The sequence below is a fragment of the Hirundo rustica genome, chromosome 22 (assembly GCF_015227805.2).
Source record: "Hirundo rustica isolate bHirRus1 chromosome 22, bHirRus1.pri.v3, whole genome shotgun sequence".
Lineage (NCBI taxonomy): Eukaryota > Metazoa > Chordata > Aves > Passeriformes > Hirundinidae > Hirundo > Hirundo rustica.
Window position 1 is genome coordinate 5,319,468 of NC_053471.1, and position 24,257 is coordinate 5,343,724.

At 43.7% G+C, this 24,257-nt stretch overlaps 1 protein-coding gene across 12 annotated transcripts in view; it reads left to right on the forward strand.

The window, feature by feature from the left end:
* Positions 1-2,398: 2,398 nt before the first annotated feature.
* CFAP74 (cilia and flagella associated protein 74) overlaps positions 2,399-24,257 on the forward strand; it is a 36,119-nt gene continuing 14,260 nt past the window's right edge. For 5 of the 12 annotated variants that reach the window (XM_040084763.2, XM_040084767.2, XM_040084769.2 and 2 more), the window contains exons 1-21: positions 4,036-4,211; positions 4,522-4,612; positions 5,047-5,193; positions 5,373-5,471; positions 6,916-7,020; positions 8,131-8,304; positions 8,878-8,988; positions 10,118-10,220; positions 10,957-11,114; positions 11,612-11,819; positions 12,219-12,401; positions 13,049-13,219; positions 13,682-13,800; positions 16,588-16,654; positions 17,073-17,162; positions 17,285-17,458; positions 18,214-18,370; positions 19,277-19,389; positions 19,850-19,972; positions 20,965-21,086; positions 23,620-23,748. In XM_040084763.2, the coding sequence (XP_039940697.1) occupies positions 4,560-4,612; positions 5,047-5,193; positions 5,373-5,471; positions 6,916-7,020; positions 8,131-8,304; positions 8,878-8,988; positions 10,118-10,220; positions 10,957-11,114; positions 11,612-11,819; positions 12,219-12,401; positions 13,049-13,219; positions 13,682-13,800; positions 16,588-16,654; positions 17,073-17,162; positions 17,285-17,458; positions 18,214-18,370; positions 19,277-19,389; positions 19,850-19,972; positions 20,965-21,086; positions 23,620-23,748 (2,606 nt within the window). In that variant the 5' untranslated portion in view covers positions 4,036-4,211; positions 4,522-4,559. Of the gene's footprint in view, positions 2,517-3,345; positions 3,660-4,035; positions 4,212-4,521; positions 4,613-5,046; positions 5,194-5,277; positions 5,472-6,915; positions 7,021-8,130; positions 8,305-8,877; positions 8,989-10,117; positions 10,221-10,956; positions 11,115-11,611; positions 11,820-12,218; positions 12,402-13,048; positions 13,220-13,681; positions 13,801-16,587; positions 16,655-17,072; positions 17,163-17,284; positions 17,459-18,213; positions 18,371-19,276; positions 19,390-19,849; positions 19,973-20,964; positions 21,087-23,619; positions 23,749-24,257 lie in introns of those variants that run through there. The other 7 variants (XM_040084762.2, XM_040084761.2, XM_040084766.2 and 4 more) reach the window with 7 other exon arrangements.

The following is a 24,257-nucleotide window of genomic DNA, read 5'->3' on the forward strand; positions in this document are numbered from 1 at the left end:
TAGACCTTACTCTCATAGCAACGATAACAATTACAGAAATATTGCTCACAATTAAGGAACGTTTTCAACTAAATAAAACTGAGAATGCATCTGTCTCTGTGTACAGATCAGGGTGTATTTTGGTGCGAATGATGTCTCAGTATTTTAATAACCGAATCCCTGTGAATCTTTGAATAGCTGGCTTTCTCTAGCACGTCATCGGGGCCTAGTGCCAAGAGCGAGGGAACAGGGATCTGCCTGCTGTGGATCCAGCTGCACTGGTCCTTGACTTTGTCTATTCTACAAGACTCCTTGACTTCTGTTCTATTCTACAAGGAATAGAACAGAAAGGAAACCCAGTTAATTACCAATTCAGAGCTAAAATCAGAACCATAGAATGGCCTGGGGTGGAAGGGAACTCAAAGCTCACCCAGTTCCACCCCCTGCCATGGGCAGGAACACCTCTCACTACCCCAGGGTGCTCCAAGCCACATCCAGCCTGGTCTTGGACATCTCCAGGGATCCAGGGGCAGCCACAGCTTCTCTGGGCACCCTAAATGTGGTACCTGAACACTTGATATCAAACACACAGGCTCAGGAGATTCCACTGCAGAAGCGAATATTCAAACTGATTCACTTTATGAACACAGACATTCACTAAGTAAATCACTGAAATATCATCTAAAGACTTTTCATGTAGTGATTTTGTGCATATTTATAACGATTACAGAAGTTCACGCAGAACCTCTGGAGCTGCAGTTGCTGCTGAAGCCAGAGGAACTGTTCAGAATGTGACATAATGGACAGCATGAGCAGTACATGATTTCTGCTGTAATAACCTTTAATTAGTAACTAGTGGTGAAATCCTTTTGTCAGGATAGTACAGGCTTACTTCTGAAAAGACATTTAAGACAGCTTTCTTTTGGACTGAAACTTGGAAACCTTCAATATCCAAACAATGTAAATCCACAGGACTTCACATTGCAGCAAGTCATCTGAATTCACAAAAAGGCTTTTAATCATAATGCCACCAGCTGCCTTAAAATTTATAAATGTATGTGAATAAACACCAAGCTGAAAGTTCACTGAGAATGTCTCTGGCTTTGGTTGCCCAAAACTACCTGAACCAGATGTGCCAGACAGGCAGCACATGTCGAGATGCTCCCACCAGGGTAATTACTGACACTAATATGATGGAATTGTTAATGCTGCTGTATTTCCAAAGTGTAAATCATTCTTTAAAAGAACGTGTCAAAAGCTCCCACGCCACCACACCCGGGCAGGAGCCATGTCAGTGGTTTGTATTTTAATCTACCTCTGAGAATAAATAATGTAAACTTATCGTCAAGCAGGAAAACACCTCAGTGAGCTCCTCGAGATGGCTCAAACTTCAAGAACTCAGTGATCTGAACAACGGTGAGATCTCTGGCCAGGGACACCGGACATCAGCCCAGGAACCCCTGCCCTCGGACACCGGACATCAGCCCAGGAACCCTGACCCTTGGAGACTGGACATCAGCCCAGGGACCCCTGCCCTCGGACACCGGACATCAGCCCAGGAACCCCTGCCCTCGGACACCGGACATCAGCCCAGGGACCCTGACCCTTGGAGACTGGACATCAGCCCAGGGACCCCTGCCCTCGGACACCGGACATCAGCCCAGGGACCCCTGCCCTCGGACACTGGACATCAGCCCAGGGACCCCTGCCCTCGGACACCGGACATCAGCCCAGGGACCCTGGCCCTCGGACACCGGACATCAGCCCAGGGACCCTGACCCTCAGACACCGGACATCAGCCCAGGAACCCCTGCCCTCGGACACCGGACATCAGCCCAGGGACCCTGACCCTTGGACACCGGACATCAGCCCAGGCATCCCTGCCCTCGGACACCGGACATCAGCCCAGGAACCCTGACCCTTGGAGACTGGACATCAGCCCAGGCACCCCGACCCTCAGACACCGGACATCAGCCCAGGGACCCCTGCCCTCGGACACCGGACATCAGCCCAGGGACCCCTGCCCTCGGACACCGGACATCAGCCCAGGGACCCTGACCCTCGGACACCGGACATCAGCCCAGGGACCCCTGCCCTCGGACACCGGACATCAGCCCAGGAACCCCTGCCCTCGGACACCGGACATCAGCCCAGGGACCCCGACTCTCGGACACCGGACATCAGCCCAGGGACCCCTGCCCTCGGACACCGGACATCAGCCCAGGGACCCTGACTCTCGGACACCGGACATCAGCCCAGGGACCCAGCCCAGTGCGGGCCGCACCACCCCGCGGCCGGGGGTGTCCCAGCGAGCCGCGCCCGCAGCGCCGCCCCTGCCCACGGCGGTTCGGGGCGGTTCGGGCCGGGCGCCCCCGCGCGCGGTGGTTGGCGCCGTTGCCGTGGCAGCGCGGCCCGCGCGGCGAGCCGGGCCCGGGCCCTGAGGAGCCGGGCCGGGGTCTGAGCGCGGTGAGCCCGGAGGGTCTGCCCGGGGTGTCCTGTGGGAGGGCTCGGGCCTCTGCCGTGCTGTGCACCTCGGCGTAAGTTACCCCAAACTTTGTTATTTGGGAGTTGGAGCCGCACAGCGTCACGACGCAGTGGTTTGGCTGAAGGCGTTGGGGCCACTGCTGCATTGGCAGCTCGTTTGATGTTTGTGCCACTTCTTAGTGCCACCAACATCCTTCAATCAGCAGCCCAGCGTAGGAATCCTGCTCGGCTTTAAGGTGGTTCCTATCATTTACTCATTCCTCCATACTTCAAGTCCTGGCGTGTGTTTTCTCTGCTCCTTAACTGGAGAAAATAGATGCTTTCTTCTTGTTGATTCTTCTTGAGTTCTGCAGAGGGATTTACATAAACGCACTCGAAGCTGAGCCACCTTCGTTAAAATTAATCATATGTACAAGTCTCTCTGTGAGTAAGATGTGAAATGCTCAACCATGTGGTAATAACTCATTCTAGATGACATGCAGAATTTACTGAATTCTAATAAATTGTGGCAATATTTGGGAACAGTTTGCTTTGCATTGGAGAACTCCCCAAGACTCAAGAGCAAACAGTGTTTGTTGGAGTTGTGTCTAAAGCATTTGGGGTAAAGTCATGGTGTAAGTGGATAAAATACATTGAGAAGGTTTGTTTTATTTCTGAGCTAATTGAAAAAAAAAAAAGGCAGAATCCTTGCTTTTTCATTAAGGGACTTATTATAGTTGATACTCAAAATGTGTAACTAGCACAGAGGTATGTGGTCGTATCCAGTTATTTCACATTCACTAAGTATGTACTGAATGCTGTGAATTAACCTCCAGGGACAGTCACCACTATTGCAAGTTGTTGGACATTTGATGGGTAAAACATGTTCTTCTTTTTATTCAGCCTGGTCAATTTGCAAAGAACTGTAAGCATGGAAGATCGTGAGGTCAGTTATAGTGAGGGAGAACAGCAAATATCTCCTCTAGTGTTTCTAGAGGAGGAAGAAGAAAAACAAGAAGAGGAAGAAGAAGAGGAAAAAGAAGAAAGAGAAGAAGAGGAAGAAGAAGAGGAAAAAGAAGAAAGAGAAGAAGAGGAAGAAAAAGAAAGAGAAAAGGAAGAAGAGGAAGAAGAACAAGAAGAGGAAGGAGAACAACAAGAAGAGGAAGAAAAAGAAGATGCAGCTGGTCAGCTCCCTGACTTTGAAGAACACTGGAAAGGTGAAAATGAATTGTTTCGATAACTCACAAAAAACTGACATTCATGTAAACTTAATGTTAGATAAATATGTTAGATCTTTGGCCAGAACCTGACCATACATTTTCCTCCCTTGTCCCTCTCCCTGTTCTTGTCTGGGATTTTCCCACATAAATGGGATTCTTGGTGACATTTCCACATGAAGGCAGAGAACATTCTCCTGTTCACTTGCAGGTGTATAATTGTGGGAGAACAGATGGAGATAGTGCTGAAGGCACTCTTGCCCCGATATATTGCAGCTGTGTTACTTACCCAAGAGTGGGAACAGCTTTGCCCTCGCAGCTGTGGGTGATAAAAGGGTGAGTTAGGTGGTGGAGCAGTCAGTTGGAGTTTGCTGGCTGTGCTGTGAGGAGGAGGGGATAGGAGGTCGTGTGAGGGGCAGGAAGGGTAAGCTATCATCCAAGGGACAGACAGGGTAAAGTGGCCGTGTGAGGGACAGGAAGCAGCGAGCGGAAACTGCAGAAGAAAGAGTCAGAGCTCTGTGGGGTTGTTCATAGGACTGCAACTTAGCAAAGGTATGGAGGGCTCTTTAAATAACATGGGGCTGCAATGTAGAGAAGGTGTTTTAGGTAGTGAGATACTGATACTTGGAGACCCCTGAAGTTTTTAAAGAAGCACTCTGGAGTGCTGTTGCCATCCTGACGACAACGATGACATATAATAGTCCTGTGTGTTTTGCTATATGATTTTTTTAATGTACACTGCAGTAATGCTATAAAATGTCATCTCAGATTCTCCACGCTGTGACTTGACAGCAAATATAGAAAGCTTTGCATTTTAAAGTTCAAAGTCTCTTTATTAAGCTGTTGTTTCAATATCTGGTAGAATATGAGCTGGAAGAAGAGCTGGGTGGTGGTGGCAAGATGGAAAACAAGGACACTTCTGAAGATGTTGGAGATGACTCTGATTCTAGCACGTAAATACCTTGTTCCAGTTCAAACAGAATTTCCTCTGTGGTGCTGAATGACCAGCTGTGTATGACATGTCTTAAGCTAGTATAAAATGTTCCTGTTAACGTTGTAAACTATTGTTCAGGAACACTAAAATTGCAAAGCCAAGGTGGGCTCTAGAGGAGCCACAGGAATTTTAAAATGAAGACACATTAGTGCTTTAAATGAGGGTATAAATGTTCAATATTAGATATCCAATACTGAAAATTCTGGCTTAAGTCCATGCATGCCGACTTCCTGTGCTGTTTGTATTCATATTGTTCTTTATTTATAATGGTCTTATTTGTAACAGTTCTGTTAGAATAGAACAGAAAGCAGGGATGTAAGGATGCCAGACAAACTTCACATAACTACAGTTTCTCATTTTGCTTCTTTGTTGGTTGTGTGTTCCAATTCAAAGGCAAAGCTCAGAGCACTCTTTGGGCAACATTGGCAACATTCAACCTCTGAAGTCTGCAGACAGAATTTGCATATCAGCCTCACTGAGAAACCTCCAATTGTTCGATGATATGGTCAGGGAAAAGGAACTGGCAGTCCAAAAAACCAGGTTAGTGTTTAAACAAACATAATCCACCAGCAAATACTGTGTCTGTTATAAATACTAGCATTTATAGAACTGTGTATCTGACAGGAATCCTGGCTGTGAATCTTGCCCCCAAAAAGAAGAGTTTCACTGGGAAGAGAAAAGAACCTACAAAACATAAATGATGTGTTTGTTTCTTGCAGCGACATGCTGAGTGCCTGTCGGCTGCAGAACAAGATGCTGGCAAAGCAGCTGGATCATGTAGACATGGAAATTGAGAGAGAGGAGGAGGCTGGCAACGTGTAGGTAGAGAGTATTTCTGGGTGCCGAGGATTACAGGCATCCTCTATGCTCATCTGTGTGTAATTAATGAGATAAGAGCAGAAAGAGGTGGAAACTTGGGAATGGGTAGGAAAGAGGCATGTCTTTTAAAATGTAACGACAAGTATTATATCAGCCTAGCCCACTGCTGTCAATTATGTCTGTCAGGGTCTCAATCTTCTATTCAGTCTGATGAATCAAGGTGCTGTGGCACTCCTGGAGGTCGTGGCTTTGCTTCTGATGATTACTCAGTCAGGATTTACATATGTGTGCGTGTATTTTTATAAACACACACATACATGCGCCATTCCTTTCTTGTGTTGCTCTGGAATGCAGGGATGCCTTTCAGGAGTAGCTCTGCATACAGGAGCTGCTCTGAAACACTTGTGCTATCAAGTGGGAGGCAATTTACTGTACTCTTCACATTTGGTTTAAATAGAAAGCAGTGGGTGGCTTGTGTACCAGGAGCCAGAGGCTTGTGAACAAACTTCGCAGCTGCATTTCTAACCTGTGTTAATCTCCAGGTTAGAGCAGCAATGAATGAGAGAAAGGAAGGCAGGTTAACTGCCAGAATGGGAGAGCTGCTTAAACAAAACTGATGAGTTGATGCAAATGAGCCTCCAGAGGTGGTGCAAATGGGAGCTCAGAGATGGTAACAAATCCCAGCAAAGACAGAAAAGCAGTGTAGTGTTTATCCTTATGATGGGTCACATGGAGAGGTCTAGATATGGAAAAAATAGCAATCCTCCCAATCTCTTACATTTAGCAAGTGACTAGTGGTGTGAGAGGGCTTGATGGATTTTTGGGTTATGAAGTTCAAAGTCTTTGTGTTTTAGCAATAATGCAAATCCTGGCTGCCATTAGCACTACCAATGCCAATTTGGAAATGTTGAATTTAGAGGAGTAGCTGCAGGTAGAAGATCCAATTTTCATTAAGAGGATGGGAGTTTACATTGAGTATAGTCAGGCCACTGTCTGTGGATCCTGTAGTACACTGTCTGCTAGTTTTCCTGGGGAGAGAAGGAAAATAACTGTGTGGGAATGCTGCAGTTGTAGGCTAAGTGTATGGAATATTGTAGTACCATTTTATAAGCAAAATCAGTCTAGGTTCTCTAGGCTCACCTACGCTTATCTTCATGAATAATACTATTCTTATCAGTTTGAGAAGTAATAGTTGCATTAAGCTACTGGTCAGTGCTTTTGAAGTTCTCATCTGTTCCTTTCAACCCATCTGTAGGAGTTTAAAGAAAGCTCTGCCTTGAGAATGGACACTTGGAAGGTTAAACAAGAGGCTGCATGAATTGCTGGGATTCTGATGAATAAATGAATAAATCTGAGCCTTAGAGCTGTGCTTTATTCTTGCTGATCTTGCAAGGGGGGCTGTGCTCACGTTTCCTTCTGACGGCTTCTCTCTGACGTTGGCAGCGCAGCCGTGTCCCGCCTGCAGGCCGTGAGCAGCCGGCTGTGCGCGGAACTGGAGACAGAGAAGGAGCGGGAGCTGAGACTTGCTCTGACACACAAACAAAACTTGTAAGTGAGGGAATGAAGAAAGTGTGAAGGGAATCGATCTTTCTTGCATTCTTCATATGCTGTTGGATGGATTCAAAAGTGAATCAATAGAGAAATTGCTTGTAAATACTGAACTGCATCATTCTAGAGCAACTTTTAGCCTGTGTGGTTCATTCCTTACAAACCTGGGTGCTGTGGCTCAGTCCCCAAGTTAACTTTATTTACACGTGCAAAAAACTTTTATTTTATTGTGAGTGGTGCATAAGTTGTAACCTAAACAGGTCTCATTTGAAATGCAGAATAAGCTGGACTAAAGTAAATCTGTCCGTGCATGAGCATAAATACTTGTAATTTATGCCTCTTAGTGTTTTTATAGGGCATACAGGAAAGGATAGAAAATGAGCGTGATGGAGACATTGTAGCAGTACTGTGTATTTTTATGCTAAGCTAACATTGTTGCTTGTAATTGGTTATTCACACATAATAAATTACTTCTTTATATCAGACAGAGTAAAACTGTCTTTTGCAGGAGGCAACAGGTGAGTGTGTTTATACTTTGGTACCACAGGTACATCAAAGGAGGAACACAGGCACGAGCTTCTAGCTGTGATTAGCTAAGTGGTTAACCAGGATACAGTGTGTTCTGCTGCAGTGTTGTGTAATAGCTTTAAAATGCTTGACTTGTTTATTGTGTGATTAGCAATACACAGAACAGATTAATGTACTCAGCTCTATCATATCTGGTTCCTTCAGCAAAGCACAGAAGAATAAAAGCTGGGGCCTGTCCCTGAAGTTGTTTATTCTTGAAGGAAAAGCTATTTTTAGAATTTTTCTTGGTTTTCATATTTTCTTCTAGGTAAATGGGAGAAACACAAACTTGAGGTTTAATTTTTTTTTACTTTTTTTTTGCCAACATATTTGATGTCTTTGAAATGGAGATGGTATTAGACATGAGCCTTAGTCTGGAACACCTGTGTCAGTAAAAGGGTTTGATTCAAAATATGTTTTAAAATAATAAAAAATGGTTACATGTTTATTTTCACCATAGAGCCTTCCCTACTCAATCTATCACCTTAAAGAGAAAGAATATCAGTATTCCAGTTAAAACAATTCACTTTTTTTTTTTTAAAGGCTTGAGCTGTGGCAGATAGAAACTGAGCAGAGAAAATATGACATCCTCCATGAACAACTTCAAAAAGATGAGGAGGAGCTACAGATGCAATACCAGGAGAAGAGAGAAGTGAGGATTTGGAAGGAAAAAATAACAGCCCTGCAAGCAGAAGGAACACGTCGGACTCGAGAGAAGTAAGAGCCTCAAAGTCAGAGCCTGCTGCCTTCTTGTTTTATTTTCAGCCAATTCTCTGCTGCAGGTGCTGAGATTAGCTAGTTCAAATACTGGTGCTACTGTGTGTCTTAGCTGGGTGTGCTTCAGGAATATTTGATGAGGAAATGGAATTAAAATAAGAATTGGCCACGGCCTTGCAGTTATGCAAGATCTCTGATCTATGGGAATAAACTTGTTAGTGAAAAAAGTACAAATCCAGGGGGTTTTATCATAGGAAATGAGGTGTATTGGGTCAGACTGATTGCATGTGTCTGCAGTGCTATTGGACTTTCTGGACTTATTGAGATTTCCTGGAGGGGAAGCAGACACCAAAGAGCACAAAAATGCTCTCCAAAAGCAGAGCAAGAGTGTCAGTCTGTGGCTTTTGTGAAGTTTATCACTCTGTCTGTAATATGGGAGATGTGGGGAGCGGACAAATGTCCTAATTTCAGCACATATTAATAAACTCCCCAACCCCACCCTGAGGTCTCGTTGTGTTGGAATCAAGCTTTCCTTAGTCCTGCTGTGACTGTTGGTCTGCCTGTGTTTTGCAGAAGAGAGGAGGAAGCCCGGAGAGAACGTGAAGAAAGAAATAAAAAACTCCTCGAGGATGCCAGAAGGAACCGTGAGAAAGCAGTCTGCTTCCTGAGGCAAAGCATGGCAAGGTGGGGCTTCACTCTTTTCCTGTGGTACATTCTCTGCTGAGCAAAACTTCATCCTCCAGTCTTTGGAAAAGAATGATTTTTATGCAAGGTGTGTCTTCTGTTGCACCTGGGAATCTCATGCCAGGTACAGTGTGGTGAAGCATTGAGATCTTACAGAGCACAAGAGGATGTGGGAAGAAGAAAATCCACTCAGTGTCCCAGCATGGCCTCCAGACTCCCTGGAGCCTTTGTTGTGAGGGCTCTGACCACCTAGAGGCATTGATAATGATTTGAAGCATTTTATATATGTGTGTGTGCCATTAACTGAAGTAGTAAAACTAAAATCCAAGTTTGAAACCTGCCCTGTGCTGTTTTATGCCCCCTCAGAAATGTAAAAAGGCATCAATGGGTTGATGGGCCATTTCTTTGTGCTCCTGTTCTCTTTCATAGGTTTATGTTATTGCTCTGCTGCTGAAGAAATGGAACATTTGTCACTTATTTTTACATATATGCAAATATATCCTAATATATAAATATTAGGACTTAATTGTAAAATGATTGAAATAATTGTACTGTTTCTGTGCTGGTTTATTTTTATTAGATGGTGTGTACAAACCGATCATAATTAAGAAAAATAAAATGAAATAGATTTTTTCCTTGACAAATATATCAAACATATCAATCTTAATTCTTTTACAGGTTTCCCATTATATTAGCTGGAATATTCCCAGGTTTGTTTCCTGCCCACATATTTCCAACTTGCAGAGTTTTTAGGGTTTATTTTTAGCGTGGGTACATGTGCTTGGCTTGTAAAACTTTGCTACATAAGGTTTAGATATTGCTTATATGAGCAACACCTGAATTCTTTATTTTAGCAGCCAGTCTTATGTCATAACATGAAACACATTCTTCATATCCAAAATTGAAAAAAAAAAATTCAAGTTGTTGAGCAAAATATTTGAAAACCTGTTGGCACTTGGAGCTCGAGCAGTGCCGTGTTTGGAGGAGTCTCCAACTGTTCCCTGTGCCCAGAGCCAGTGCCCACCAAGCAGGGGTTTCCAGCAGCAGTGCCCGGGGACCTTGGCAGTCACTCCTTGGCAGCTCACACATTCTAATACTGAGAGCCTGAAAGATTTTCCTTTGCTTACAGAATTCATGAAAAAAATGCAAAGGAAGAAGTGAAAGCTCAGGAGCATATGGAGAGAAGGATCCAAGCTGTGCTTTCCCTGAAAACCAGCATCACTTCCAACAGGGTACTGCTGCTGCTGGGCTGGGAATGAAGTCACTGACTGGGGACACTGCTGGGTTCTAAACAAGTCAGCTCAGCTTTCCTTGCAGAGCTGTGTGGTGATTTTTGATCAGATCACTGATCAAACCCCTCGAAACTGGGGAGAGTTTAACCATTAGAGGGATGGCATGATATCTGTGTGGGCAGCTTTCGACACTTCTGCTGATGCAATTTATTCTGTCAACTGTCTAGTTGTTCTGGGAGGGGAACTCTCTGGGAAATAATGCATGCTAAAAACAGTTCTCTGGAAGTTCAGCCAGAAGGATTTCCAGTTATTTGGATCCCAATGCAGAAATATTCCACATGGAGAAAACATATGGAAGAAAAAGAGTTATTTGAGAATTTAAATAGTATAAATTAGGAATTTCTGAGCTATGCTGCTTTGCTTTTCTATTTATGTTCTGTAGAATATGAGGGAATGATCTTAATTTAATCCTGATTTGTTTAGAACTGTTATCTTTTTCTATTCCTTCACTGAGCAGCATTCCAGGGGCAGGCTGGAAGGGTAGAGAAGAGTAGCCTGGACCTAATCAGAGCTTTCTGCATCTCATGACTACAGAGAATATTACAGACAACACCTTCTGCTTCACAGACATCCACCATAAGTTAATATTTGGATAAGGGAGCCAGCATTAGATGCCTTGTTTCATATTCTTTAATATGTGAATCAAATACGTAACCGGTTTGTGTGACTTTCATAGGAAAGGCTCCAAACTCTCCAGATTTTGAACAAAGCAAAGGCCTTGGAGGCAAAGAAGGAGGAGATGAAGATGAGGGAGGCCATCCTAGCAGAAGGAGGCAATGTTATCAGGGAAACTTTTCTCCATAAACGACAACAAGAAAATGAAAAAAAGAAAGAGTGAGTATCATATCCATATCAAACTCTGCCTGCTCCTTGGAGCTCAGTCACATCCTGAAGGCAGAACATCTCTGATGCCTGGAGGGAGTGAACTCCCTCTCCCACTCTGTGTGTGACACTTGCACAGTCTGTTCCTGGTGCCCTGAACTCCTGCCTTAGGGCTGCTCGGAGCACCGGAGCTCCGTGGGTGTTGTGTGATCTGCTCCTCCAGGAAGGGAGTTCAGTGACCGTAACTGGAAACCTGGAGTAACTGTCCTTCCTCCCCTGAACACTGTGAAAGTCTGTATCAGCCTTCTAAAACACTGTAACAGTATATTTAGTCTGCAAAAATGTATAAACAGCCTCTGAATCACTTGGTGTCTTGGCACGAATTACCACTGAACCCAACTTAAAGACTTGTTATTTAGCTAAAAGGCTCCAAGGGAACTGGGGTGTAGTTATTATTATTGGTAAACAACCATGGTTGGGTTAATATTTCTTACAACTTTGGATTACAGAGCTTTTAGAGAACTGCAGAAGTCGAGGAAAATGGAGATTGTGTCTCGAATTTTGCAAGAAAGAGCTTCTATTCACAAGCAGAGAAAAAGTCAGTCTCCTACTAAGGCAATTAAGCCTCGTGGTAAACTTTTGGATCCTCTACTGCAGAGTGGGGAAGCCTGGCAAAGTGAGGAGACTTGCAAACATGCAGATGGAGAGATATCACAGGTAATCAAAGGCCTAGGAACTAACTCTCTTTAGATTGTTTTGTTTTGTGTGCAGGTCGTTGAATTCTGCTTAAAATAGCACAGGCTACAACCAAACATGAGGCAATAGAGAACAAGTGGAGAGTCATTTCCCTCTCAGGTCTCTTAATATCTGTTAGCTTTCTTTTTCTTGAAGGAAATATAGTGACTTTTAACATAAGATTTTGTCTGTGTTCAGTGTTTTAAGAGGGGATTGGCCTGAGTTGGAATCTTTTGCCTCTGAGCCAGACCAAGAGGCCAAAAAGCCAAAGACCTGTCATTTTTGTGTTGAAAGATCTCCTCAGAAACTGGTAACTGTTGAAGTAGCTATTCTCTAGTAATTTCCAGCTGTATCTTCAAAACTTGTGTTCTTTCACCCAAGTCATGGCGCTCTCCATCAGCTTGTTCCTTGGCTGGGGAGGGAACTGCTCCCCAAGAAGAGAGTTCTGAGAAGAGACCCCAGGATGTGCCCTGGGAAAGTGGTGATGAGGACACAGAGAGGGACAAGACCCTCCTGGTACCAGAGTTCCCAGGACTTTGGAGTCTGCAATATGACTTGCACAAGGTAAATATTGTGATATCTCTCTTTAGAAACAGAAAGGAACCTTGCTTGAAACCAGTAATTATGTGTTTTGCAGTTAAAATGCAGACATTATTACATAAATACAGACATTTAGATGTGGGAATATCATCAGTCACTGCTGTTTGACACTGTTCTGAAGGAGTTTGTTCTCTCAAAGTACTTCAGGTCAAGTTCAGAAACCCGTGAAGACATAAACCACATTCTGTTTAATTGTTTGAGTTTAAAAAAAAAAAAAACTTCAGAATCAACCAAAAAGAAATCGTGGCAGTACATATTCCTAGACTTGCATGGAGAAGCACTGGACCACAACTGAAACATTCCAGTGAAGTCAGCTGATATTTTTCTAAAAGTTTATTAAGTTAAGGGGGAAAAAACCAAAGCTTAAAGTGCAGGAAAGCTATTTCTGCCATGAAAAACATGATGTTGTAGTGTTGGGTGGTGCTAAACTGCAGAACAGACAGCTGAGAATCTGTTAAACCCTTCATGTTGAGGTTGGGATGCTGAGTTTGACTGGAGAGAATCAACGACTGGCCAGTTGCTGGAAGATTCCATTTGCAGGAAGGAATCCTGCTGGAGCTGCAGATTCTGTGATCACACACAGATCTGGTGGTTTTCATGTTCCTTTTTAGGTGCCCAAAGCAGAAGATCCAACACAGTTGGCTATAAGGACAATGAGGAAACAAATGGCAGAGAGGAGAATGGAGGCACTCCAAACTGGAACTCTTCAGAAGCAAACTGTGCCTGGGCAGGAACATAAGAGCTGTGCTTTCCACAGCAAACCCAGCTGCATTCATTTCAAGGTCAGTGGCCACTCTGCATGGAATTGCAGAGAGATTTCTGCTGGAGGTGCATCCCAATGTCTTGATCAAAATTCTGTTGTAGCCTTTTATAAGTCTGTAGTGAAATTTGAAACAGCTCTTGGCTTTTTCTCTAACAATATCTTAGTTAAGGGATAGATTAAATAAACTAGTTAGTTTTACTATCTAAATTATAAAATACTTTGTTTTCTTAGGGGAGTTTGCGTACTATCAGAAAGATGAAACCTCCTGTTGGACTGTGTTGTGTGGTTTTTGAAGGGCAGCATGACTGGTACTTGTGTATTGTTTATAAATACATTATTACTGTAAAATAATGTCCTTAAAGAAGTGGTGATTCCCATGCAGGTGAATTTCAGTTAGTTACCAAAGCTGTTAATAACTCACTTAGACCATGAACACGACATTATGTCTCTGACATTCACCTGGTATGTTTGGCATTCCCAGGATTTTGATGTTGGTCAAACCTACAAAAAGAAGATAGTTTTGACAAATGTATCCTACAGTGTCAATTACTGCAGGCTGGTGGGAATCAGTGAATGGCTCAAGGACTTCATCAGCATCCAGTAAGTAAATTAATTGCAGACTTGTTTTAGTTTTGTACCACAAGAGCTGGAACCCAATTCTGCAGCAACTGAAATTTCTGCTTGTCGTGGGTAAATCCTGCAAGCAGAGAAACTCCACAGAGCAGCTCCTTACTCCCTCCTCAGTGGGATGGGAGAGAGAAATTGGGGGGGGAAAAAAGTCAAACTCCTGTCTTGAGATAAACACAATTTAATTGGACAGAAAAGGAAGGGGGAAAAAAACCTGATGAAATAAAGGAAATCAATCTCAGAGCAAGGAGCACTTAAATTGCAATCCTGTGGTCTTTCCCATCAATCTATTCCTGTAATCCTTCTGCCAGGTTAGGTAATGAAGCACTGTGCCTAGTTGGGAGATTGCAAATTAATCTCAGTTTAATGATACTGATAATTTTATCTCACTGTTTACAAAGAAACAAAAGGAGGTATTCACAAAATGTTTCTTTTTAAGAATTCAGGCTCCAAGCTGGACTGAGACTTTAAATATATAAAAGGCAACTTGTGGAAAGTAGTATTTCTCTAAAAAATTAAGTCATGAAAAGAATTTACCTGAATTCTGTGAAATAAACAAAAATAATTATTGTAGTCTAGCCTAAAACTGAAAAAATGCTAAAGCTCCTGAATGTATGAACTTGATGGACAAATAGGAGACATGGAGCTGAATTCCTTTAGCTTATGGAGAAAGTTCAGGTTTCAACCCTTATGCTGACCTGGAGAAGCCACCTGTGGGACAGTTTAATGGCACCCCAGGGAATAAACAAGTTGTTTCAGCACTGTAGGTGACTTCATACTTCAGAGCTCCTTTCCCAGCTCACTGCCCTCTGTCCTTGTGGGGATAAACCACACATGGAATTTCTGGGTGTCCTGATAAGGGCAGGATGGGCCAAGGTGAAGCCATTCCTTGCCCACTTGGTCCCCACAAGAGTCCCCAGGAATGTGCACAGAGTTCTCGACTGAACAACATCCCTGAGGAGCTGTAAAGCCTGGAGCCAGCTGCTGTGGGTGGATTGGGAAAGGTGAGGAGCACTTCATCCCCAGCCTGATGGAGGTGGAAAACTGGGCAGGGCACAGCAGGGACCTTCTGCTCCTAAACCTGCTCTGGTGCTTGACTCCATGGGTAGCTGGGGGTTGGTTCAAAATCACGTGTGTGGATTTAATAATGGCCCACTTACACGTGTTTAATTTCTGTGACAAAGCCTGAAGCTACTAATGTGACAAAATGAGGGTTTCCTGCTCAGGAAATACCTTTTTTAATTATTTCTATGTCCTCATTTAGTGTGTTGGACAATTGCATATGGTAAATCAGCGCCTCTGGTTTGTGAGCAAAAATTAAACAATGCTTTTTGAAAGGCCTAAGTCTTTCCTTGCTGTAATTGCCTTTCAAAGTACTCTCTAAATACAAATGAAACATCAAGAGTTGTGAATGATTTTTCAATGTCTGATAAATTAATTAACTTTTTAAAATTAAATTGGTCCCCCATACATTTGCCAGCTGGATAGCTAGCAACAATAATCCAAGATTTTAATCTCCATTGTCATGTTATTAATAATTTGACCAGCAGAGCACAGAGCTGTGGACACTGATTCCTACACTTATCTCAGGTAGAACCAAACATAAACTGTTTGTTACAAAAGAGTTTTGCCAAGTATTTTGGAAATACCCAGCACATTTAGACTGTCATGGTGTCACTGTCCTCGAAATCAGTGCACGGGTATTTACAGACATAACACTTGAGAGCTGTTAGCAGTGCCAGGCACTGTATCTGCTGATAAAAAGTTTTATTCTAGTGGTTAAAATGAGCATTATTGCACCCCATGCAGTGCAGCCTCTCCTTAGCAGGGTGGTTCTGTGTGGGTTTGTGTGTTGGGCAGTTTGTGCTCTAAATCAGAACTATTTTATCAAGGTAACATTTGAAATAAAGAACAATTCCTTAAAGTCATTCTCAGGAGAAACTGCCAGGGATCTGTTCAGGTCAGGATGCAGGTGCTTATCCCCTATCCACATTTTAAGCTGTTGAATTCTGAAGTGTTTCCCTTTCTGAAAATATTTCATTTTGCTTTGGTTTGAGTTTAATTTTGTTTTGATACAACTGTGAAGGGTGAGTGTGATCCGTGTCTCACTTGGCTTAGGGGCTCCCATGGCTGACAACACTTCCTTATCTCCTCTGACTCCTCTGCCAGGCAGAGCAGGGCTCCAGAAGTGCCTCAATAATTTCATTTACAGTGCAGCTGGGAGAGGTCTTGTCTTCTGATGGGCATTTTCCCTGCCTCACACAGACCATGAAATGAGTGACAGATTCTATTCAAGATAATTTTGACACAGCTGGCAACAAGCAGTGCATTCTATAATCACTTACAACTCCCTCCTTGGGTTTTTCCTCTTCATTTTGTGTTTGGACAGGGGAGATGTTACAGAGCAACATTAAAAAGGATAATGGGAGAAGTTGCTTCCTAATTGTCTGACAGGGCAGTTCCACCTGTTCTTGCTGATTTGGAGCCTCAGCTTCACCTCCTTGGCTACAGTCCCTGTCTTGCCTTTTAAAAGCACTTGGAGCCTTTCTGAATAAAACCTTAGTAAAGAATCAGCCTTTGTTGTTTCCCACTTGCAGCAGGGTTCTGTAGCCTTTCATTAATCTGTCACTCATTCTGACTTTTCTGATAATTAGTCCAAGTGAGTGGGAGAAAAAAAAAATCTGCCATTATTACTAGAGCAGGAGCTGGGTGTTCCATCCACAACTTTAATTTGGAGTTTTATGTTAATTATCTCCATAGTTTTGACCGGCCTGGAAAAATGTCTTCTGGGATGTCCTGTGAATTCCTGGTAACATTTAAGCCAATGGTAAGTGCACGGTGAGAAGAGTCCTAGTATCAGTCACTAGTCTGATTAAAACCATCATTAATTGCACTTCTTAACTGTTAACAAGGAAAAAAGTCTACATTTTTAGATGAGCTACTCTTGTATATGGACACATTGTACTGTGTGCGTGTTCAAGCTCTGATAAATTGTCCTAAGGCAGATTCTGAGGGCACATTTGGGAAAATGCCTCCAAATGAGAGCAAGTTTCCAAGTATTTATAATCTTGCCCAGCTGAAGTTAACCAGGCTATCACAAAGACTGCTTTAAAGTGGAAACATAGAATCAGTAAAGATACATTTCAATATGGTACTCAAAAAATGAGTGGAAATATTTTTCATCAGATTACCATAGGCTCAATCTTCTGAAATTACTTAGGGATTTTTTCTGTTTTGTTTTCTAGATAAATGAAGGGCTGGAAGGAGCAGTCATGTTTATGGCCCAGACAGGTTCTTTTTCCATCCCACTGAAATGTACAGTCAAGACCTGCGTTGTAAGGGACTTCTTTTAAGCATGTGGATAATATAATTATTATCGTTATAAAAAGCGGCTGCTCATTTAATTGACATTAGTGCTGTGTAGGCCAGTGGTAATTAATGGTTTATCTTCTCCCAGCTGGCTCTGGATAAAGAACTCGTTGACTTTGGCAGCCTCGTGGTGGGAGAGACAATTTCACGGACCATCAGCCTGACAAACAGCGGGGCTTTGGGAACCAGATTCAAAGTTCAGACGTCAGCAGGTGCCACAAGTACCCTCAGAGCAACTGTAAAAACTGCTCCTGCAGTAGTGGTGGGTTCCAAAGCATTTCTCTAAAGGAATAGAAATGTTCTGCTTTGGGAAGTGTGGTGGGGTCCTGCAGAGTCACAGAACTGCTCAGGTCAGAAAGGACTTGGGAAGATCATCTGGTCCAAGCTTTAGGACATTTGGATCAGTACAAATATCATTTGTTAGACCCAAATATTGGAAGATAAAAGCAATTCTTCTGTGAAGAGTGGGGAAACCAACAATGCTGAATTTTTAAAGTATTTTACTAATTTATGCCATGATTCCTATTTTCTCCACGTTCATGACAATTAGAAGAAAATACTTCAGTTAAAAGAGAAGATTCTGACAGAGTCATTAAAAATCTCAACTCATGGAAGGCAGAAACATGTGAACTGCTTCAAAACTAGCAATCAAGTGAGGGGTGTGATAAAGAGAGGGCTGGTTTCACCAGACTTAGTTTTGACATAGAACTGCCTGGGTTTCCACTAGAAAAATATTGGTTCTGTTATTTGTGTAGTAACTGGCGCTACACTGCATTATTCCTGTTACATTATTTACCTGTTTGGGGCAGCCAGCAAAAATTCAATCTGCTCATTGATAAAGGTCTTGTAGAATGTGCAGTTTTTGGGAAATGCAACACATTTCTCCATTTATAACGTGGAACTCTTGCAAGACAACACAAGTCTGATTTGCAGAAAACTTCTGCTGGATAGAGCTGGAGCTGGTGCAAGGCAGAGGAACAGCCACTGGAGAAAATCCCTCTCTGTGTTTCCTGTTAGGTCACTCTACATTCCAGTGCCTGTGACCCTGAAGAGGAAGGCAGCACGAGTCTCCTGGCTGCTGAGGATCCAAACCAGGAGCAGATTTGTGCTGAGCCCAGGGAGGAGGAGGTGACCCCCAGTGCAGCCCAGGAGCCTGAGAGCAGCAATGCCACAGGTGAGGTGATGCTTTGGAACACGGCCCTGCACTTCCCCAGGCACAGCTTCATCCAGCTCCAGTCTCCTGTAAAGAACTGAGCAGTTCCCTTTGCAAAGTTACTCGGTAAATCAAGTAGCTCATCACTCCAAGAGTAATGTTATATTTCTTTGTATGCCGCCTCACGGAAAATGACTAAAAATAATGTCTTGACACCATTATATCAAAGCAGCAGAGAACCTTGCTGCTCATTAGTGATCAACAATTCAGTCTCAGAAGAACACAGAACCCAACCAGCTTCAGAAATTGCAAAATTGTTAACATCATCCTTGTCTCAGCAACTGAATCCCCACTTCTCAGAATAGCAATCCACATGACAGGTTTATTTTTATAGTCTGTAATTCTAGGAACAAGGAAGCAGAAAGATGAACCTCCTCAGACATTTTCCATCTCATTCCTAATGTTTACTATGTGCTTAATAAAATCCAAGTCTCGTAGAAGAAAGACTTCCTTAATTTCTTTCTTATCTATGTTCTTTAACATTTGTTCCCAGTATTGGTCATTCCAGTTTCAGGAAGCTGGAAGTTCCATGGAAAGGTTGTGGGTGGTTTTTGCAGGTCCTTCTGGCTGCATTCCTTTATCCCACTGAAGTTGCTTTTGAAGGCCATCCCCACTTCCAGCTGAGTCTGTATTTTTGAACTATTCATGTTGTTACTCAGCAGTGGAAGGCTCAGGTGCTTCAGGTAGAATTCCAAAGGAGACTAAAGCTGGACGGCCAAACAAATATTTCCTTCCATGATGTTCCAATTTTCCCATCACTGCTATGCATGCCTGGATTTGCAATATTGACTCAAATTAATGTACTTGGTTGGATATCTTTTTTGATGGACACATCCAGCATTTTGTTTTGTTTGTTTCTTTCCCCAGAACAACTTGGTCAAGGAGAATTAAATACCAGATCAGATCTAGACACAAACAATGCAGACAATGTAGTGGAACTTTCTCCTGAGGAAATACCAATTGAAATTATGCTTGGAAAGGTAATGAATGCTCTGACATCCAGACAAGATTTCCCTAGGCTAAGCTTACATCAAATAAATGGCTGTGGTGAGAAATGCTCAAGTACATGGTCATTCCAAGCCCACTGGACATCACTGTAGCCCAGTTAATGCTTACAATGAAATCACAGCACAAGGATTTTCCCCTTTCTCTTGATCTACAGAGACACAGAGAGCTGAAAGATTCTGTGTATATTCACATTTCCCACAATTTAACTTTTTTCTGCTGTGTGGTTCTGTGGTTAAACAAAGTCTCATGGCAACACACAAGGAGGGGCATGAAGAATGTCTGGGAAATGTCAAACTTGAGCCATATTAATGTTCTGATTCTGATTTTTCCTGTGCATAGTGAGTTCAACTTAGTTACGAACCAGGTGTGTATAGTGAGTGTGTACAGCCTCTGTTTCAATGCAGTTTCTGGAGTTTCATTGTTGTTGTTCAGGTGACTGAGGGTGAGATTGGACCCTTCAGCTCAGTGAAAATCCCAATCCTGTTTGTCCCAGCTGTCCCTGGGGACGTGAGGGCAGAGTTTGTGATCGTGTTTGACAACCCAGACTGCAAACCAGTGAGTGACCTGCTTCAAAATTTGTGTAAAATTGTTTAAAACCTTCTCATTTATGCTATTCTCAGGAATTATGTATTAGTTTGATGGGAGGTAGCTTTGTAAATCATAGCTCTTATTTCTGGTACAGGATGTTTATTAAAGATGCTCATTCTCTTAATTTCTATGCAAATAATCCTGATATTCCCATTTTATCAGACATCATATTGGAAAACATCTCATATTCTGGAAACAAATGAGGAAGTATTCTCCCTTATTCCCAACCCACCTAGTTTATTTTCTTTCTGATCAATCAGAATTGGAATTATTTAGCAGGCAGTAGTGAAGCTGATGTGTGAAAGCTGGAAGAGATGACAACTTTAGTTACCACTTCAGCATACTGTGATTCTAAATTTTATTGGAAGCCAAATTCTGCTTGGAACAGTTCACAGAAGCTTGCCAAAAAACGAAGACAAGCTTCCCAGAAGCTCAGCAGCCAGTCTTGGCTGTCCCTCGGGCTGCAGAAGGAGCTGCAGACGCCTGCTGAGGCTCCCGTGGGCACCTTCTCCTCCAGGATCAGCTTTGTAGGGCTGAGCTCTGCGGGCCCTGGTGCCAAAGCCGGGTCACTGCAGGGAGCGCAGCCCTGTGCTGCCTTCCCTGCGTTTCTGTGCTGCCTGAAGGAGCTGCAGCCCCAGGGGAGCCTGGACTGGGGCCCATTCGCTTCAGCTAAAGGCACTTTAAATACTTCTTTTCCATACCATGGGCAGATGCTCTTCTTTCATGTTCCTTGTCAAGGAATCCAACCCAAAGTATAATTGTGTGTTTCTGCTGGGACACTCTAACATCTTGGGTTTACTTTGCAAATGATTTTCCTAGGTCTGCCTCATTAAAGAACCTGTTGCATTATGAATAGGAAAATATTTCACTCAGCTGAATTTACAGCAGAAATTCTTGCTGTAAGTCAGTAAGAATCTGAGACTAACAGAACTAATCCCCTGCCATTGCTGCCCTGCCAGCTGAGCTTCAGTGCCGTTGGAGTTTCTGTGGATGTGCCCATCTGGCTGCCCCAGCCCAGCGTGGACCTCAGGATCTGCCGGTACGAGGGGCTGTACCAGGACAGCGTGGAGGTGCGCAGCAGGTGAGCTGCCCTGGGGTTCCTCTGGCCCTGGCACTGCAGGACATCTGTCCTGGGCTGTCTCTGGCCCTGGCACTGCTGGGGCACATCCTGAAAGCCCCCTGAGCTCTGGAAAACCTGGGCTTCCTGCTCACCCAGACTCCCAACACCAGCCCGAGCTATGAGGTATCCACACACCTCCCCACTCCTGCCAGATTCCAGTGTTGTTCCTGTTCTTGGGGAGAGCTTTGACCCCCCTAGGGAATAGCAAACCCACAGTTTCCTCATGTAGAATTTGCACACTAAACATTTAGGGAGATAAGTACATCTAAAACTAGGTGCATATTGGGTTGATTCAGCCAGGAAATTTTATGTAAGAATATTTTGTTGTTTCTCAGCTATTTTGCATTCAATTAAGGTCCAGAGGAGGACTTAGGGTCTGGAAACCAGTTTCATGAGAGTCTTTCCAGACCTGGGATTAGATGCTGGATAAATCATGTCAGTCCTTTTGTATTCAGTCTAAAATGGCAAAGGTCCAGCTTTTCCTGACCCATGGAGGCACAAGGAAGCACAGATGCCTCTGATTACACAGGGAGTGACCAGACAGTGATTGACAGGGAAAAATACCTGGGTGTTTCAGAGTCCAAGTCAGTCACATCTGAGGGACTGGTTCTATTTGCACTGTGATATAAAGGGAATATTCCAGCCTCTTGGCTTCTGGAGGTTTCCTGCTATTAAAATTAGTTATGGGAACATTTAATTGTCTTCAGGTGCTGGGTGTCTTCCCTCCACCTAATGCAGTCACTATGGAATTCTTATTTTAACAATTTGCATTTCTTAGAGTCTATTTCAATAGGATTGGGGTGGGTTTGTGGGAGGGTGGGGGAGAGATTGGTTCTGTGGAAGGCATCCACTCTAAACCTCTTACCAGAATTACAGACTGCAGAGATTCTTCACAGTTGGAAAGAAATGAGTAAAGCTGTTATCTCAGAAGTTCAGCTTACCGATATGACAAGCACAAGTTGTTATGTAAGTGATTTTACTTGGTCTAGATAACCCAGGGATAAAACTTATAAGTCAAGAAGCAGAAAAACTCTCCTAATAAAACTTAAGAGTTCAAGGGGATCCCAAAGATAGAAGCTGTCAAATTGCTTAGGGCAAAACTTCTTAACTGAGGGAAAAATCCTGCTGATCCTTTGCCAAGTTTCACTAAATTAAGAGCACTTCATGTGTAGTAGCCTGTCCTTAGCACCTTGGCAAGTCAAGGCTTTATCATCCATTTTCCATAATTAGGATAATTTGCTGTTATACACTCAGGTGGGCTGAAATTCAGTGGATTTCATGTGCAGGAATACCATGTGTCAACTTTTCATCCTGTAAAAGTGGATGGATTTCATCATTCTGTTGTGGCCTGAGCAGTTTCTCCCTCCAGGAGCTCCTGACACTTCCCTTGGTGTGTCCAGAGGAGGATTCCTCCTGGAGCCTGCCTGTGTCCCACTGCCTGGGACTTGCAGGCTGTAGCACAAGGGGAAGATAAAATCTCCAAGTGAATCAGATACCTCTGGAACTGGAATGTCCCATCAAGCTGTGAATTGTAAAATAATGCTGATACTGGTTTTGTTCTGGGTTTTAGTTGGGTTTTTTCTGGTCATGAAGACCCTGGTAATCAGGCAGCATAAATAAGCAGCATAAAGGGTGAAAGTGTCTTATCAGAATCATGTTCAATATAAATCATTCTGAAAAGTCATTTCTTTGGCAGGTTATAATCTGCACTGATTTAATGAAGTAGTATATAATTCTCTTAGATTGTCAACAGTCAGAAATCATTGCAGGCTCCCAGCCCCACTTGCTGTAGCTGTTGATTTAGAGGAGACCATCTGGCCTGACAGCTTGGAAACCAGTCCAAGGGAAGGAGAATGACAAGCTGAAATATTTGTAAATTGCTCGGCAATTTTGCACTTAGGCATAAAATTCCAAAGCAGGGGATGATCCATGGCTATTGCCGTGCTATGACAGGGCCAGAATTCAGCAGACAGGCACAGGATTCCTGGCTTCCAATGTGCCCTTCCCAGGGCTAATTGATCCCAAGGTTTAGCAGAGGAGCTGGCAGGACCAGCTCAGCCCTGCAGAGAATCTCTGCTGGTGGAGGACAGGTCACATCTGTTTAAAGAAATCACCAGGATTCAGTCATCCTATTGATCCAGATAGAGCCAGTGTATGCTAGGAGCGAATAATCAGCTGCTCTTTCACAATAGCTTGGCTTTGGCTGCCCCTGACCTGCCTCAGCACCGTGCTGAGCTCTGACAGCTCTCTTTGGATCAGGTTGTGCACTGTTTGCTACAGCCAGGTTTGTTACAGAACCTCCAAGTCTTGTTTTCTGTACTTAAAAGAGAATACAACTGCGTGAACTTGCTGGAGCAGTTTTCCATGCCCATCATTTTCAAAGGAAGCTTGGGATTGTTCTGATTACGATGCAGGGGTGGGGGCAGGAGGGCTCAGACTGCAGAGTCACTGAAGTGGCCTCAAAGCCACCTGAGCACGTCTGATGTGTTTGCAGAGCTACAACCACGCTGCGTTTGAAGTTTGAGGTGTGCAGAGAATTGAGCAAACACATGGAGCTGCTTCCAAAAACAGGCTACATCCAGCCTCACTCATCCTTCAGTGCACAGCTCAAGTTCCTGCCCAGGTAACCAACGTTAATCCAACTCTAATCTTTCAGGATTTCAGACTGTGTCAGTGGAAAAGCTGAGCAGGGTTGTTGTTCCCTCCTGCTGTCCAGGCTGGACCTCACAGCGCTGCTGCAGCACAGGTCTGGTCTCCCCCCTGTCCCCCTGGGAGCTGCCAGATGCTCCAGGAGGAAATGGACTTGGCTGCCAGGGCCGTGAGGCAATGCCCTCCCTGTGGTGACAGCAGTGCTGTGACAATCCCAGCTCTCACAGTCCTGCTAGGCTGCTCCCGCTCTGTGGGAAGCTATTCTTGTCCAGGAGGGAGGTTGTTGAGGCAGGTGGCTGCTTCATGGATCACTGATTGAATAATTTCTGGACAAGAACTCCTGTGCTTGCTAATTAAAGTGAGAGTGGTTGGGCTTTCTTGTTCCTACCTCTCCTCCCCAGGTACATTTTTCCCCAAATGATGAAGGTATTGATCATGAATTTCACATGGTATTTTATGTAATGTCTCCTGATGCTAAAAACT